This window comes from Telopea speciosissima, chromosome 10 (assembly GCF_018873765.1).
Source record: "Telopea speciosissima isolate NSW1024214 ecotype Mountain lineage chromosome 10, Tspe_v1, whole genome shotgun sequence".
Lineage (NCBI taxonomy): Eukaryota > Viridiplantae > Streptophyta > Magnoliopsida > Proteales > Proteaceae > Telopea > Telopea speciosissima.
Window position 1 is genome coordinate 18,413,027 of NC_057925.1, and position 15,090 is coordinate 18,428,116.

General features: G+C 41.2%; 1 protein-coding gene across 1 annotated transcript in view; it reads right to left on the reverse strand.

Annotated features, from left to right (window-relative positions):
- Positions 1-8,158: 8,158 nt before the first annotated feature.
- LOC122643369 (probable jasmonic acid carboxyl methyltransferase 2) overlaps positions 8,159-15,090 on the reverse strand; it is a 52,035-nt gene continuing 45,103 nt past the window's right edge. The window contains exon 3 of the mRNA XM_043836994.1: positions 8,159-8,467. Within this exon, the coding sequence (XP_043692929.1) occupies positions 8,159-8,467 (309 nt within the window). The remainder of the gene's footprint in view (positions 8,468-15,090) is intronic.

The following is a 15,090-nucleotide window of genomic DNA, read 5'->3' on the forward strand; positions in this document are numbered from 1 at the left end:
CGGCCTTGAATAGAACAGAAGACACGAGGGATTTGAGTGGAAGTTAATTCAAGTAAAACACATGCAAGTTGAAGTGTTACCAGATCCTGCATGTTTCTCGTGATCATGACTTTTTTTTTATTTTATATTTTTTGGTAGGGGTGCCAATGACTTTTTATTTCTCGTAATTGACAGTGATTTTTATTTTATTTTATATTTTTTGGTAGGGGTGCCAACAGTACAAATATTCTGGTAAAAAGATTGTGATGTTACGTGACAATTTAAATCATTAAGGACTAAAAGAAAGCCATTAGGTACTGCAACTCTGCCACCTCTGCAAGTAAGACAACAGAAAACTTGTGCTCCGCCAGTTGTATTTGTGTTGTGGGGACAATTTCTTGTGTACTTAGAGGATCTTTATCCATTCAATTTGTCTATCCGTATTTGATGTCAAGTATATCTAACAAAGGGGGGCAGAAATGACTATGTCACCCCCTATCTGAGGTGGGATCCACGTGGGATTTACCTCCCTCTATTAAATATACTTGACGTTAAGTACGGACAGGTAAATTGAGAATATAAAAATTCGTACCTAAACGGTAAGCCAAACCTTCTTTTTGGAGACATGACAAAGGTCCTGAGCATAAAAGTAAGTAGTTACTTATTATCACCTATTGGTGTTGTACATGACATGTGGTACTCTTCTATAGCGTGATAGGGTGTGTAGCGCACATCCAATGGCTTGCAGTGCCTGGGCACATAGCCCAACACCCTGTCCGTGTGTTGGGTTGTGTGCTCAAGCATTATGGGCCGTCAGATGTGATCTACAAGCCTTGTCGCGCTACAAAGGATCCAAATCTGGTACTTGGCTGGGTTAGGGCAAGAAGTATGTACTACTGGGCAGGGGTAGGGGAGAGAGCATGGCGAGGTGGGGCACAGTTGCAAGGGGTTGAGGCAATAGTGATGGAAGCAGTGGTTGGGAAGGTGGAGTTGAAGGTGGGGTTGAGACTTGAGAAAGATAAATATGGAAATTTAGAATAGGGCTAACTTAAAAGGCCATAAAGGTCAATTTTAAAAAATTGGGCATCCAAAAAAACCTTTTCATAAAGATTGGATACCCAAAACAACTTTTTCATAATGATTAGGCACCTGTGGTATAATTTACTTATTTCGATTTATGTGATCGGTTCGGATTGACCTTTGACACTCTTACATAGCAAAACACCTTATTTAAGTGTTTCTCTCTCCAGCGTGTCTATGCTAATAAACAAAGCTAGTGTATAAATCACCCCCCTAAAGGTAATATTACCTATTATGTTAAGTCTAACTAGTTAATTAAAACTTGTTTGTTCACTCTAATAGACATAATCAAATTTCAAAAAAAAAAAAAAAATGAACAAATTAAGATACTTTCACCACAATCCTCGATACGAACAAAAAAATGCTGACTAATTCTACTTAGAAAATTAAAGTTAAGACAAAAAGTTTAAGAATATAATAATTACCCAAAATAATTACCGTTCTAGGAGAATGTTCTTTTCACAGAAGTGCTCTTTTTCGATTCCTTGCTGTGAGAATACTCTCGTAGAAGAGAAACAGCGTTTGGTAAAACTGTTCCAGAAGGGCTCCACGAACAGAAAAAGAACAGAAACAGTGTTTGGCAGACATTTTACAAAATCACTTCTTTTATACAAAAAAAATTACATAAATGTCATTATGTTCATTATTATCCTGTGATCAGACTTCAGAGACACTTTCTCTACTTTGACAAAAGGCATTTAATTAAGTTATACTAATTATCTGACATAATTAAACCACATTTAGCTTTTCTAGTGGTTTTGCAACTTGAGACTACAGAGGTTGAAATTTTAAATTTAGATGGTAGGAGAAACTGTAAAGAATGATAATGAAATTTGACAATCAAAAGGTGCTAATCAGATTTCTGTGCAGTGGTCAAAGTGGAAAGACAAAACCATTCATTAGTCACTAGGGTATTGGGTTGCTCGAAGGTGCAAATCCACCAACCAACCATCTCTGTAATGTGTTTAAACTTGAAACAATGGATTGGGAGCAGTGAAGGAATCATCTTAAAAAAAAGGGACAACCCCACCATTCATTAATTAATATCGTTCTTCCCAAGTAGAGGGGCCTACCACCAATATAGCAACCATGAATATTGATGATGATGATGATGGAGTTGGCCCATGTAAAATATGGAAGCATGAAAAGGACCCAAATATATTTATTAGACAACCACACACAGCTTTTAGGGGGAATCTGATCATGTGTGGATGAAAAGACAAAAAAAAGGTAATAAAGAGAAAGTCTAATAGTTCACCTTGTAAGACAGTCCTCTGGATATAATTCACCTTGTCGTTCAATTGGTATGACCATGAAGGAAGGGTGTTTGTTTTCCATGGGAAAATGGATATATATTATGGGTCCCATGAAGGATGTTTTCAGTTTTGACTTCAGGAATTAAGGCAGAATTATATGGATAATCATCCTATTATAAAATACAGAAAAGAAGAAGAAGAAAATATGCGTCTATGTATTGGAGATCGGAAAAAATTACAGAGGATCTCAATCGAACAGAGGGGATTTGCAAGTTATCGTCTGTTGTTCGTTACAGAAACCAGAGCTAAAATCTGCAGTTTACAGAGGATCTCAATCGAACAGAGGGGATTTGCAGGTTACCCCTGATGTTCGTTACACAGAGAGAGAGAGAGAGAGAGAAGGGGATCAAACCTTGTGAATGAATCGATGGAGTTGCAGGGAGAGGGAGACGAGCTCAGCCGTGAGAGAAGGGTATAGCGTGAGAGAGAAGGGTTTTGTGGGTTTTGCGTTTTGCGTTTTGCGTGAGAGAGAAGGGTTTTGTGGGTTTTGCGTGAGAGAAGAGTTTTATCGGGAACACACCTCTATTTTTTCACTTTTTAATCTGTAAGTTGAGCTGAAGAATCGAAGAAGCTTCTAATTAGTATTTCTCAATTCCTGATCTTCTCATGTTTTTTGAACTGGTTCAGTCTGTGAGAACACAAGATTGAAGCATGTGTGCCAAATGCATTTCTACTCTATATGCACTCCCATAGAACAAAAGAACACCAGAAGCACTCTCCAGGAGTGTTACCAACCGGGACCTAAGTCCATATAGCTTACCTCCAAAGTACCAAAGATACTAGTAAATAGAGAAAAGATACCTATTGGGAAGAGTGTGGCCCCTACGTATGCATGCGGAAGAATCATGAGGACGGCATTTCATTCTTTCATACATAGGAGTGGAGTAATCATTTTGCCCCGTGTTTGGGCTCTATGCACACGTTGGCGTTCTTTTTCAATCAAATTATTAGTACCTAAATCCTTAAACAAATGTATATTACCAAAAATTATATTAGTGTTAGTACACCACAACTATTACTTTTGCTTAGAAATGTAGAAATGTGGATTGCCTGCCTAATCCTAATAGATTTGTCGTTCAAGGAAAAATAGAAGGAAATAAACAATTAAATAGCCAACATGTAGATGGATTGATGGATATCATTTAATTCTATTGGAGAGAGCGATCATTTTGCTTACTTAGTGGTTGGCTCTTCATGACCCAGCAAATGTTCAATGTGAATTGTTATAGGACCCCACATCTAGATCTAATGGTAAAGTTTTAGTCAAAAAAGAAGATAAAAAGTGTCTTATAGTTGGGTAAAGGTTTCTTACATCATGTTCTAACATAATTTTAGTCCTTTTTCTCAAAATGACAGACCAAATAGGAAACCTTTCTAAAAGGAATCCTTTTTTAGGTAATTTTCCTCACATAATTTATAAAGATGTCATCAATATTTTGTATTTATCTCATTGTTTCGTAATATGATAATCTTATAGGATTATGGTTCAAACTTTGAGCTATTTTTTTTTTTTTATAAAAGAAAAACTTTGAATTATTTATTCACTTTGTGTTAGGGTTTTCTAATTCGAAATCACTTTGGTGAAACTCAGGTAACTGTATCAACCCCTTCTATGTTCAACAACATTTTGATTGGAAAAGCAATTACTATTAGGGATGAATTACTTGAAACTCTTTCAGAAATAATCTATATGTTGGTGGTGGAGAGTAATAGCCAAGAGTTCATCTCTTATTTATGTAATTTCATGAAAATTCTTGCTCTTTTAATTAAGTCGATTGTCACTGATGTTAAACATTTGATTACTTATTTTGATCAGGTTTCATTTCAGTCCTGAGAAACCAATATTGTGATTGATTCCCTTTTTAAAAAGATTTTATCTCTTACGAATAGGATAGTTTGACCCATTCAACCTCAGATCCATGAAATGTAATACGTGTTCTTCAACAATATTTTTGTTTTTTAAAAAAAACTATTAAAAGATGATGCCATCGATGGGTCATTTAGAAATCTTATCTTACCACGTGGAACTTTTTAAAGCTCCAGATGTGAACCTCCTCATAATCTTTGACTATTTAATTGGATTTTCCAATGATTCATCGATGTGAAGTGTGAACCATTAATTAAGCAATATTGAGAAGAAGGAAATATTTATTAAAACAAAAAAGAAGCTACTTTTAATATACTCTTTGATTCAAGTGCTTGACTGTCTGGGTATCTGTCTTATTTATTTGTTTATTTTTACCAAAAAAGAAAAAGACGGATACCCAGACAAAAACACCCACGAGAAGCACGGGAGGGAAGGGCAAAGACGTCTCGAAATTCGTAACGGATATGCGTCGTCGATACTTTGACTGTTACAACCTGTCCAATCCCAAATCGAATCCCTGTTTGCGTTTGAATCTTACATGTGCAAAATTTCTGTTTTTATTAGAAGAGGAATCTACAATACAGTTCTAGACGCTATCCGCGGTATTTTACAAATTACAATTTACCTGTAAAGTCAATAATATTTATCCAAAAAAACAAAAAATAAAGTTAATAATGGACACTAAAATATGGGAAAAGATTCTGACCCTGATTTGTGCAATTGTGCTCTCTCAATTACTTTTCTTTTCAATCCCTTCCCATTTTTATTCAAAAGCTATCTATATTTTTTAATTCTTATTATTATTTTTGTTTTCATTCAAATTTCTATGATCAAAACCACTTTCAATACGGATTTGATATCAACTCATTATTGATCCGGTACAAGACCGATTCATATCATATCGATATTGATAATACCATATGATATATCACTATGATGATCACGGCATATCATGGGATTGTGATATAGTACGATCTCACGGTATGGTGTAATCTGATCTCAATACGGTGTGATTCAATCATGATATCGATATTCTTTTGACCATTTTTTTTTTCCTCTTCCTTCAATCGAATCCACTTTTAGTACCGATCTGATACCAACTCATTATTAATTTGATACGCGATCAACCCATATTGTATCGATATTGATACAATATCATACGCGATATCACTATGATGATCATACCATAGCATGGATTACACCATATCGCAATATAGTGTGATCTCGCAATAAGACATGATTATCATAGCGATATGACATGATCCTTCTACTAACATCAATTTTTTGGTGATAACAAAAAATGATAAAGGGTAATTAAAAAGCAAAAAAATCCATAAATTTTAAATAAAATAATTAGAAAATAATAATAATTGAAAAAAAATCGATATCTTTTGAATAAATATAGGAAGGGATTGAAGAGAGAGAGAGTAAATAGGTAGCTTTTGAACAAAAATAGAAAATGATTAAAGAGATAGCAATTAGAGGAGCACTTGAGAGAGACCATTCCTTGAATCCTCTCCAGCACACGTGGCTGATGGAGAGATCTCACTGGGAGATCCCCAGCCAAGTCCCACTGGAGAGGATCCAAATCCCTTTGAGCCTAGAGAGGCGTAAGGTATACAATGCCTTTTTCACATTGTTGCGTTAAGAAATCGCCTGGTGGTCCCTTCGAGTGTCGTAACCTACAAAAGGACCTTGGTGACAAGGGAGAACCAGTGTGGTTCCGGCCTAGGACTCTCTGATGCCTAAGTTAGATCTCTCTGAGCAACAGATGAATAGTCAGAATTCAAGATGGGTTAATGGGATAGAGTACCTTGAAATTTATAGTGGAGTGTGGCGGTGTGGAGAGTCCCAGTTGATAACGAGTAGTCCTCGTAGTAGATAGATGTTCCTAGTTGGTAGGATTCATCTCTTGGCTGGTTGCTCTCCCATGGGAGGTAGAGTCCCAGTAGGGAGGATGTTCTCGGTAGATAGACATACATGCACCCTTGTATATTGGATAAGGTCCTTGGTGCATGAGTCCGTCTGGAATTGTACCTCTGGTAGGTGGTACCCTCAACTGATGAGGTAATGCATATCTTGTCGGTGACGATAGTAGCTTACGTGTAGTACTTGGTCTTGGTTCTTGGACTTCCTTGTTGATTCTTTGCCTTCCGGGCTAATCAAGTGAGACCTAAGGTGGCCGGGCTTGGGATGGTCTTCCCACTTGGGCCAGGACACGTGGTGGCTCCTGATTAGCCGGTATAATTTTGGGTTTATAATTTGCCCCTCACTCTCTTGGAACGGAGTGTTCAAGAGAGTAATTCTCTGTCTTTGTGTCAGTGAGGGGTTTGTTATAAATAAGTTCTCTCGAAAGATATTTCTGTGAAACCTTTAGTGAAGTGGGAGAGGTTAAGGGTTCTAATCCCTCCCACTACACTTTTTGCATTTCTCTTTTCATTTTAGACATATCTTCTTTTCTTCCCTCCATTCTTTGCTTTCCATCTCTCTTATCTCTCTTATCTCTCTCTTGTTTTTTGCTTTTCCCCCTTTTGTTTTGAAACTTTTCTCTCTTGCTTTGGAAGCGACTTGGACAGAGAAAAGGCATTACGTGCATCTTTGTTACTGTTACAGGGCTTTGCATTTAAGGGGGGTAATAAAAAGGAAAAATAGTTGAGAGAGAGAGAGAGAGAGAGAGGGGGGTGATGCAGGTAAAGTAATCATACCCAGGGATGGTAGTTTTCGTAAGGAGATGTATATCCGGCTTTTTTCATGTTCATAAGAGGCGAGGTGATTAAAGGTAGGGGTCGGGGATGGTGAGAGATGAGAGAAAAATGTTTCTTTTTTTTTTTATGGAAAAAGAAAAGTTTATAAATAAGAACTGGAACTCTTTACAAAAGATGAAATATCACACTCTTGTCTCTAATGGCTTGGAGAGCCATACTTTCTACACAATTAATTAAATGTTCCTGCTGCCCCAATTGAAAGCTCAAATTTGGAATCATGCCCTTCCTCTTTAGGTTCACAAATACCTACTTAGGTTTTTATATTTTTCGAAATACTTTGAATTCTAATTTGAGGCATACGAATGATACAATTGGAGCAGAAGGAACATGGCTGCAACCCAAATTTGTCCAAAGAAGACTGAGGAGGGGCTTTGAAGGAACTTTCTTTGCTTAAAAGTGGCCATTAGGCTCTTACCATAAAAGCCGGTAACCAGTGACAAAGTGAAAAATCAAATGGGTGGTTTAGATTACTTTCATGCTGAATCTACGGTTACAATTAAAAAACGTGAAAATAAGTTTGCAATACGTATGTACTGCCACCACCCACCCAAAGAAGAGAGAAAGAAATAAGTAAATTACGAAAAACACTACAAAGAACTGAAAATTACTTAAGTAGGTAACTAATCAAGAAATTTATTGAGGATACATATTGGAAATAACAATCATTATTATCCGGTGCATTGCTCGGGTCTATTGCTAATTGAAACCAAACTTTTGTCCCAAAAACTCAATACCCAGTAGGAACATCTAGTCTCTACTTCTCATAGAAACTATTAAATTAACATATTTGGATTTCTCCCAGGAATTCTCCTCTGCTAAGTGTTTGGCTATATTCTTTGTAAATCTCTGGAACAGGTTGTTGATTATGGCATCCCCAAAGTGTTTAACCAACAAGGACTCTGTAACAGCTCTTAGATTTCTTGCGATATTTTGTGCACTTGTGAACTTGTCAAACATGAATTCATTATTGTCGTCAACAGAAATATCCCAAATCATCTCGAACATCTCTATCTTTTCCAGAAGAAATGACCCTTCCGTTTGAATTATGGTCCTTACTTCTTCAGCACATGGTGTATAAACAGGTAAATTGAATGCATCCACTTTAGTCTCTTCAACGAGCCCCTGGTGCAGAATAAATAACCTTTATCATATCATGTGTACAACATAGAATTTGAAGCATAATAATTAGTAGTAAGAAAGCTTACTTCTGAGACAAGGTCATAGAGTGACTTTGCTAAAAGCTCCTTAAGGCAACAAAAATCTGTGCTAAAGTCGTCCACAGTTTTCCTGCCAAAAAAGGTTATGACCATATGTCCTCCAGGTAATATTTCCTCATAACGTGAAGTCAAAAAAACAGAGAAATCCTTCTGAAATTGCTCCAAGTATCCCTTAAAAACAGTAGGAGGGCTTGTCTGTGCCAGGTAAATATGTCCCTTGTTATCCTCAATCCCGGGTGGAACCTATCAATGAATCATGGTTAATTAGGTTCCCTATAAAACAGTTTAATTAAAAACAGGTAGCTAGGTAATTTTCATGAATATAATAGATTATCAAATTTTCCTTATTGATTTCAACAATGTTGAGAATATATAATTACAAGAGAGAGAGTCCTATTAGATGTATTCATCAGAAGAGGTTGAGATAGAGAAAAGAGTAACATGTGATATAGAAGTAGAGAGGAGAGAAGAGTTACATGTGATAAAGAAGTGTAGAACAGAGACAGGGTTATAAAATAAGAGTCCCACATAAGGAGAGGTAGTAGGAGAACTGAATAAGAGTCTCCTAGATAGAGAAGACTCCTATATCGGGTGATACACCCCCGCAAATTGTTGAATTGACTAACCTAAGGAGATGGCAACAGTACGAATAGAACAAACAGTGGTGGGCTTCAGAACAGGTTTAAATGTTTTTGTATAATCAAGGCCCTCCTACTGGTGAAAGCCCTTTGCAATAAGATGTGCCTTATACCTATCCAGGGAACTATCAGCTTTCTGTTTAACTCTAAAAATCCATTTGCGACCTACAAAGTTCATGTGGGGTGAACGATGAACAAGAGTCCAGGTTCCATTTTTTATAAGGGCATTAAATTCATCAGTTATGACATTACACCATTAAGAAAATTCTTGGATCTGTGGGAAACAGGTAGGTTCATCAAGGGGGGTGGGGGTGACAAAAGCCGTATGAGAAGGGGGGGGGGGGGCTTGTGTGAGACCGAAGCTGCATGCGGCGTAGTAGTGTGGTAGACCTGCTGGTTGGGGGGGGGGGACATGGGGCCGGTGGGAGGCCTGCTGGGGTGGTAGAGGGAGTGTTAATGAGTTGCTAGCCAGATGGAGGGGAGATATGATGTTGGTGGTGCGGATGTGGGAGAAGATGCATGGAGGTCCCTAAGGGGGGCGGGGACGACAAAGGGGAGAGGGGGAATCGGCTTGTTTGGGGGAGGCTAGGGGAATAGGGGAGAGGGGAGTTGCCGTTTGTGGAGATGGTGCAGGTAAGTGAGGATATGGTGTAGCTGATGTAGGAAATGCTAAGATACATGTAGAGACAATATTTGGAGCAGCAGCCCAAGGGGTGGGGCTGGTAATGGTAGGCAAGGATGGAGGAACACAAAAAATGGAAGAGGAGAAGGGAAAGCTAGACTCATCAAAATGGACATGGCACACAATATACATACGGTTAGTAGATAAGTCAAAACACCTATAACCAGTGTGAGAGGCACTATATCCAAAAAATACACACGGGGTAGACCGAAAATCTATTTTGTGACGGTTGTAGGGACACAAGTAAGGGTAATACAAACAACCAAAAATGCATAGAAAAGAATAACCATGAACTTTGTGATGAAGTAGTTGAAAGGGAGTTACCCTATATGTAGTTTTAGAAGACATACGATTAATTAGGTAAACGATGGTGTCAAAAGCAAAATTCCAATAACATTGTGGAACGGAGGCATGAGCAAGGAGGGAAAGAACGGTCTCTACAAGATGGCAATGTCTCTGTTCCACAAACCCTTTCTGCTCATGAGTATGTGGACAAGAGACACGATGGGAGATGCCAAGCTTTTGAAAATAAGTAGGGTAGAGAACAATATTCCCCACCCCTGTCTATTTGGATAGCCTTTATTTAGTGAGAAAAAGTGCTGCTCAACAAGAGATTAAAAAGTAAGAAAAATAGAAAATACATCAAATGGGTTAACCAAAGGTTAAAAGCCAAATAAAATTGGTATTATCATCGACAAAGACTACAAAATATTTGTGACAAATAACTGTAGACGCTGAATTTTGTCACCCCCTGGCGATGATGACAACAAGACATGGACAAACATTGGCATCTCTCTTGAGAAGGACTCTTGCCCCTGCAGCCAAGACATATCATCATCACATACCTAAAAATTATTCAAAAGACCCTTTTTAACAAATTTTGAAAGATGTCCTACTCACCTTCTCCGACCACGGTGGTCTGCTGGCCGGTTAGCGGGTCGTGGGGGTTGTAGTGGTAAAGTTGTTACACCCGTGTCGTAAAATCCGGGCTAATTTGAATTTTTGCTTATAGGTCCGAGAACCTAGGTCCTAACTACTAATACACTGTGGTGCATTGACCCCGTGGTTGAATTTAACGAGGTAGCCACGTTGGTGAGGACCCACATACCATTGGGGAGGCAAACACCATCCCCGTGCAGTTGTATAGTACATCACCAGATGTACATACTAAGGTAAGTGCCCCCCTAATAATTATGAGATCCTGCCCAAATAAATAATACATTTGACCTAAGAACCATGTAGGGTAAGTGGTTACGCAAAGGCCTTGGCCTTTGGGATGATCTGACACATAAATAGCAGATAAAGACACTATGGTCGATCTGATCGACCAGTCCAATCAACAAGAGTTGTTGTACTCAGTAATTTGAGTCTTGGGAGTGTGGGACCCGGTGCCACGCATCGTGGATCTCCTTGCCATGTCCCGGGAGCCTAGTGGAAGTATTTCCCCAACAATTGGGTTGAGCGGGACCCGCGCATTGGCCCATGTACATAAGAATCGGCCTAAAAATCAATTTTTGGGCAAATAATCCCTTAGCTAAACAAACCCTTAGGACACCTTAACATATAAACCAAAGTCATTCTAAACTCATTTATTCAGCCCAATTCATTGTGAGGGAGAGGAGAAGAAAAGAAAAGAAAAGAAGGAGATGTAGAGGAAGAAGAAGGAGAGGAGGAAGGAGAGGCTTGGATCACCTCTTGCTGTCCAGATTCTAGTTTGAGGTAAGGACTACCCTCAACCTCACTCTCTTTTCCCTCTTGAATTGTTCCTCTCACCAAACCCTTATTGGAATCAAGTTTCCTTTCCATGATTCAGCTTGTCTAGGAAGAACCAAGTGTGAAACTCACTTTTATCCCCAATTTCAGCAATTGAAAAGGTAATATCCTATCACTACTCTAAATCCACTTTGTTGAGGAAATCGTCCGATGGTCCTTTGAGTGCCGTAACCTGCAAAAGACCCTAGGTGACAAAGGAGAACCGGTGTGGTTTCGGCCTAGGACTCTCCGATGCCTAAGTTAGATCTCTCTGAGAAAATAGATGAGTGAATAGAATTCAAGATGCCTTATGGAGTCACATACCTTCCTTTTTATAATGGAGTATGGCAGTGTGGAGAGTCCTGGTTGATGGCGAATAATCCCCGTAGTAGATGGAGTCCCAGAGTATCTGGGGTTCTTCATGGTTGGTCGCTTCTCTATGGAGAGATAGTGTCCTGATAGGAATGGTGTCTCTAATAGATAGATATAGGTGTGTTGTTGGATGAAATATTTGTGTCCATCTTGGATTGTGTAGTTGGTAGGGGATATTATAGAGTCCTGAAGGTGGTATAGGTCTTCTTCAGGACGGTGGGAGAGAGTCCAGGTAATGGTGTAGTTCTTGTTGGGGACGATGGTAGTATCCTAGTCCCAGTCGGTGAAGGGTTGTTGTTTGGTCCGGGTTCATTGAGGTCTGTATGGGGTGAACCCACGGTCGGCCCACCGTTGGCTAAGCTTTGGTCCACCTCCTTAGACCGGGGACCCGTGGCGACCACCTATTGGTGGGTGTGAATTTGGGTTCATCATTTTCCGCCCACTCTCTTGGGCCAGGTTGTCCAAGAGAGTACATCTTGTCTTTTTACCCTCTCAGGGGGTTTGTTGCAGATTCTTCCTGTTGGAGGATGTGTTTGAAAATTTCTTGGTGTAGGGAGAGGTTGTGGGTTCAAACCTCTCCTCTAACTTCTTTTTATTTATTTATTTTTTTTTGTAGATATATCTCCTCTTCTTCTCTATTTCCTTTTTCACTTTTTCATTTCTCAGTTTGGCTTTTCCACTCTAGCTTTTTACTTTTTCACTTTTCCATCTTGAGGTCTTCTTCCCTCCTTGCATTGGATAGTTGCTTTTTGGTGCCCCCCCAAGTGTTTGATTTTGGGTCACATGGAACAGTAAGGCTTGGTGGCTTGCTTGGCTTGGCTTGGCCTTTGGTCTTTGTCTTGGCGGCCCATCTTTGTGCTTGCGGTCTTGCCTTTCACGCGCTTGGCTGGTGTCTTGCGTGGGTAGCGCTAGTGCACGCGATCTGCGTCGGGGGTCACCGCTTGTCTGATCGACGCCTATGGCGGTCCACGCCTGGTGCCACTCATTTGGTGACGGAAGATCATTGTCCATCGTCCGTCGTTCACGATCAGTGCCTACGGGTCCGTCGTTCGATGATTGGCCATTCTCGTTTATGAGCAGCGTCCTTGGGTTCGTCTGATTAGCCGTCTCATCTGTGATCTCAGGGTCCTCGGGTCCTCGTTCGACAATTGGGCCAACCCTATCACATCCTCGTCCTCATTGCCTTCTTCCGATGATGGCGCCTGGACCGTCTCGTTCAACGATTGGCTGTCTCGTTTGCGATCTCAGCATCTTCTGGCCCGTGGTTTAACGATTGGCCGTCTCTCGTTCATGATTAGCGCTTGTGACTGGTGATCAGCGCCCGTTTGTTGCTCGACGATCGACGCCTGCGTGTGTCCTTCGTTCGCGATCAGCGTCTGCCCCGTGATCGGTGTTCAGTGCCTGTCGTTTGATTATCGACGCTCGTGATCGTGGTTTGGCATTCGATTGGTGCCCGCCCGTTCACGATCAGTGTCCGCCGTTCTCCATTCGTTCACGACCTCTTGTTCAACGATTTGTACTTGCGGCTTCTACTTCGATCCACGTGGCTGGTATGGACTCGTTCTCTTCTCTCTCTTTTTCTTCTCTCTTTGTATTTTTTATTTTTTTTCTTCTTTTTTTTTTGTTTTTTTGACTAATTTGCTGCTGATGGCTGTAGGTTGGCGGTCTTCTTGTGTCGATTGCCTGGCATCGGGAGGACCTAGTTTCGAGTAAGTCACTTGTTTCATATTTATATCTTCATGCGTTGATTCTGATCTTGCCACGGTTGTGGTTGGGTCCTCTGGGGAGCCCTTGTCAGGGTCTTCTTCCCCTGCAGACACTATCCCTTCACCACCTCCTCCGACCTCTAGTGAGGAGGATGGGGTCTCTAGTGACTCTGGTCCTAGTGGGAGACTTGGCACCTCTCTTGTAGCGGACCCTATTAGTAAATTATCTTGGATTTCCAGTATTGTTACTGCCTCAAACCGCGCTTCCCTTCACCAAGAGTTCCATATACCTTCCGAGATGGTTCTTCGTGTCCCAGGACCTAGTGATCGGGCTTCTCACACCGAGCGGATGAGATCTGTCCCTACCCCATCTTCTTTTCTTGTGGTCTTTGGTTTCCCATGGTTCGTTTTGTTGAGTTGGTGCTAGGCCATTGGCACCTCACCCCTGGGCAGGTATTGCCCAAATCCTGGAAGATCATCCAGGGCTTCTATGTATTTTTTGCTCGGATGGGGCGCGCCGCCACTGTTCCCCTATTCTCGTATTTCTATATGTTGAAGAAGGGGGAAGGCGTATGTTATCACTTTTCCCGTCGCCTCCCTAAGCCGCATCTTGCCAATCTTGACCTTCTCGAGGGGATCACTGATTCGGTGAAGCGTTGGAGGGATCATTTTTTCTTTGCCATAGTCCCCCCTGGTTCCCTGCATACTACTTGGGAGGACATCAATATTAAGAGGGTGAATCTCCATCTCAGGTTGAGTGGCTTTGAGAGAGAGTCCCTCAGGCGCTGTCAGGGATGTGAGCCGTTCAACGTCCGGGAGTTAGACTCAGAGGCTTTCCTGTTTCTTTGGAAGCTGAGTCCTGGTAAGATGTTCGGTTTTGTACTTGGTACCTGCATTGATGCTTTTCTTTCTGGATCTTGGTGGCTTTACTGATGTATTATTGTTGTTGTGCAGTGGACCGTCGATCAGATATTATTATCTTTCGCGCGAACCTGGGAAGAAGGCTGCTCAGGGTGGCTCATCTTCTGGTGGGTGTGTTCCTATAGCTTCTAGACCTCCTCCTGCTGTAGTTGCTGGTGGCAAGCGGAAGGGAGGTCCTGATCCCTCCAGTACGAGGAGTGGTCTGCAAGTTATTCTCCCAAGACTGAGGCCTGCTGCAGATGTCCCAAGACCTTCTATTCCCTCCTCTGCTGCGATTCAAGGGGTGGCTTCTTCTTCTGTCGGGGCGCCTGCTAATCCGCCGACTCTATCTACTATCGACCTGTCGGCTCCTTCTACTTTGGTGCTTCCTTGGGACCTTCATGAGGGTGCGGCCTTAACTCACCTTGGAGTACCTTGTGAGTGGTTGGACCTGGGGAGGCTTCCAACGAAGCGTTGGACTCTGCAGGGGATGAGTGACTTGGTTCTAGTACACTCTCTTTATCAGGACCTGGCTTTAGTAAGTCATATTTCTTCGGTCTTTACTTTTGATGTACTTGTGTGATGGGCTTCTGATGCTCTTGTTGTTCATAGGTCCAGCATCGCACTACGGAGATAGTACTCCGCCTCAAGCAAAGAGCGTTCCAGGAGATCTAGCTGACTCGTAAGTGGCGCAACATGGAGAGGGAGCTCCAGGAGCATTGGGTCGCCCGAGAGGAGGCCGCCGTTCAGGTACGGAGGATGGCTGAGGAGCTCAGGGCTATGTCTTCCGAGAGCGTGACTAGGGAGGTCGAGACC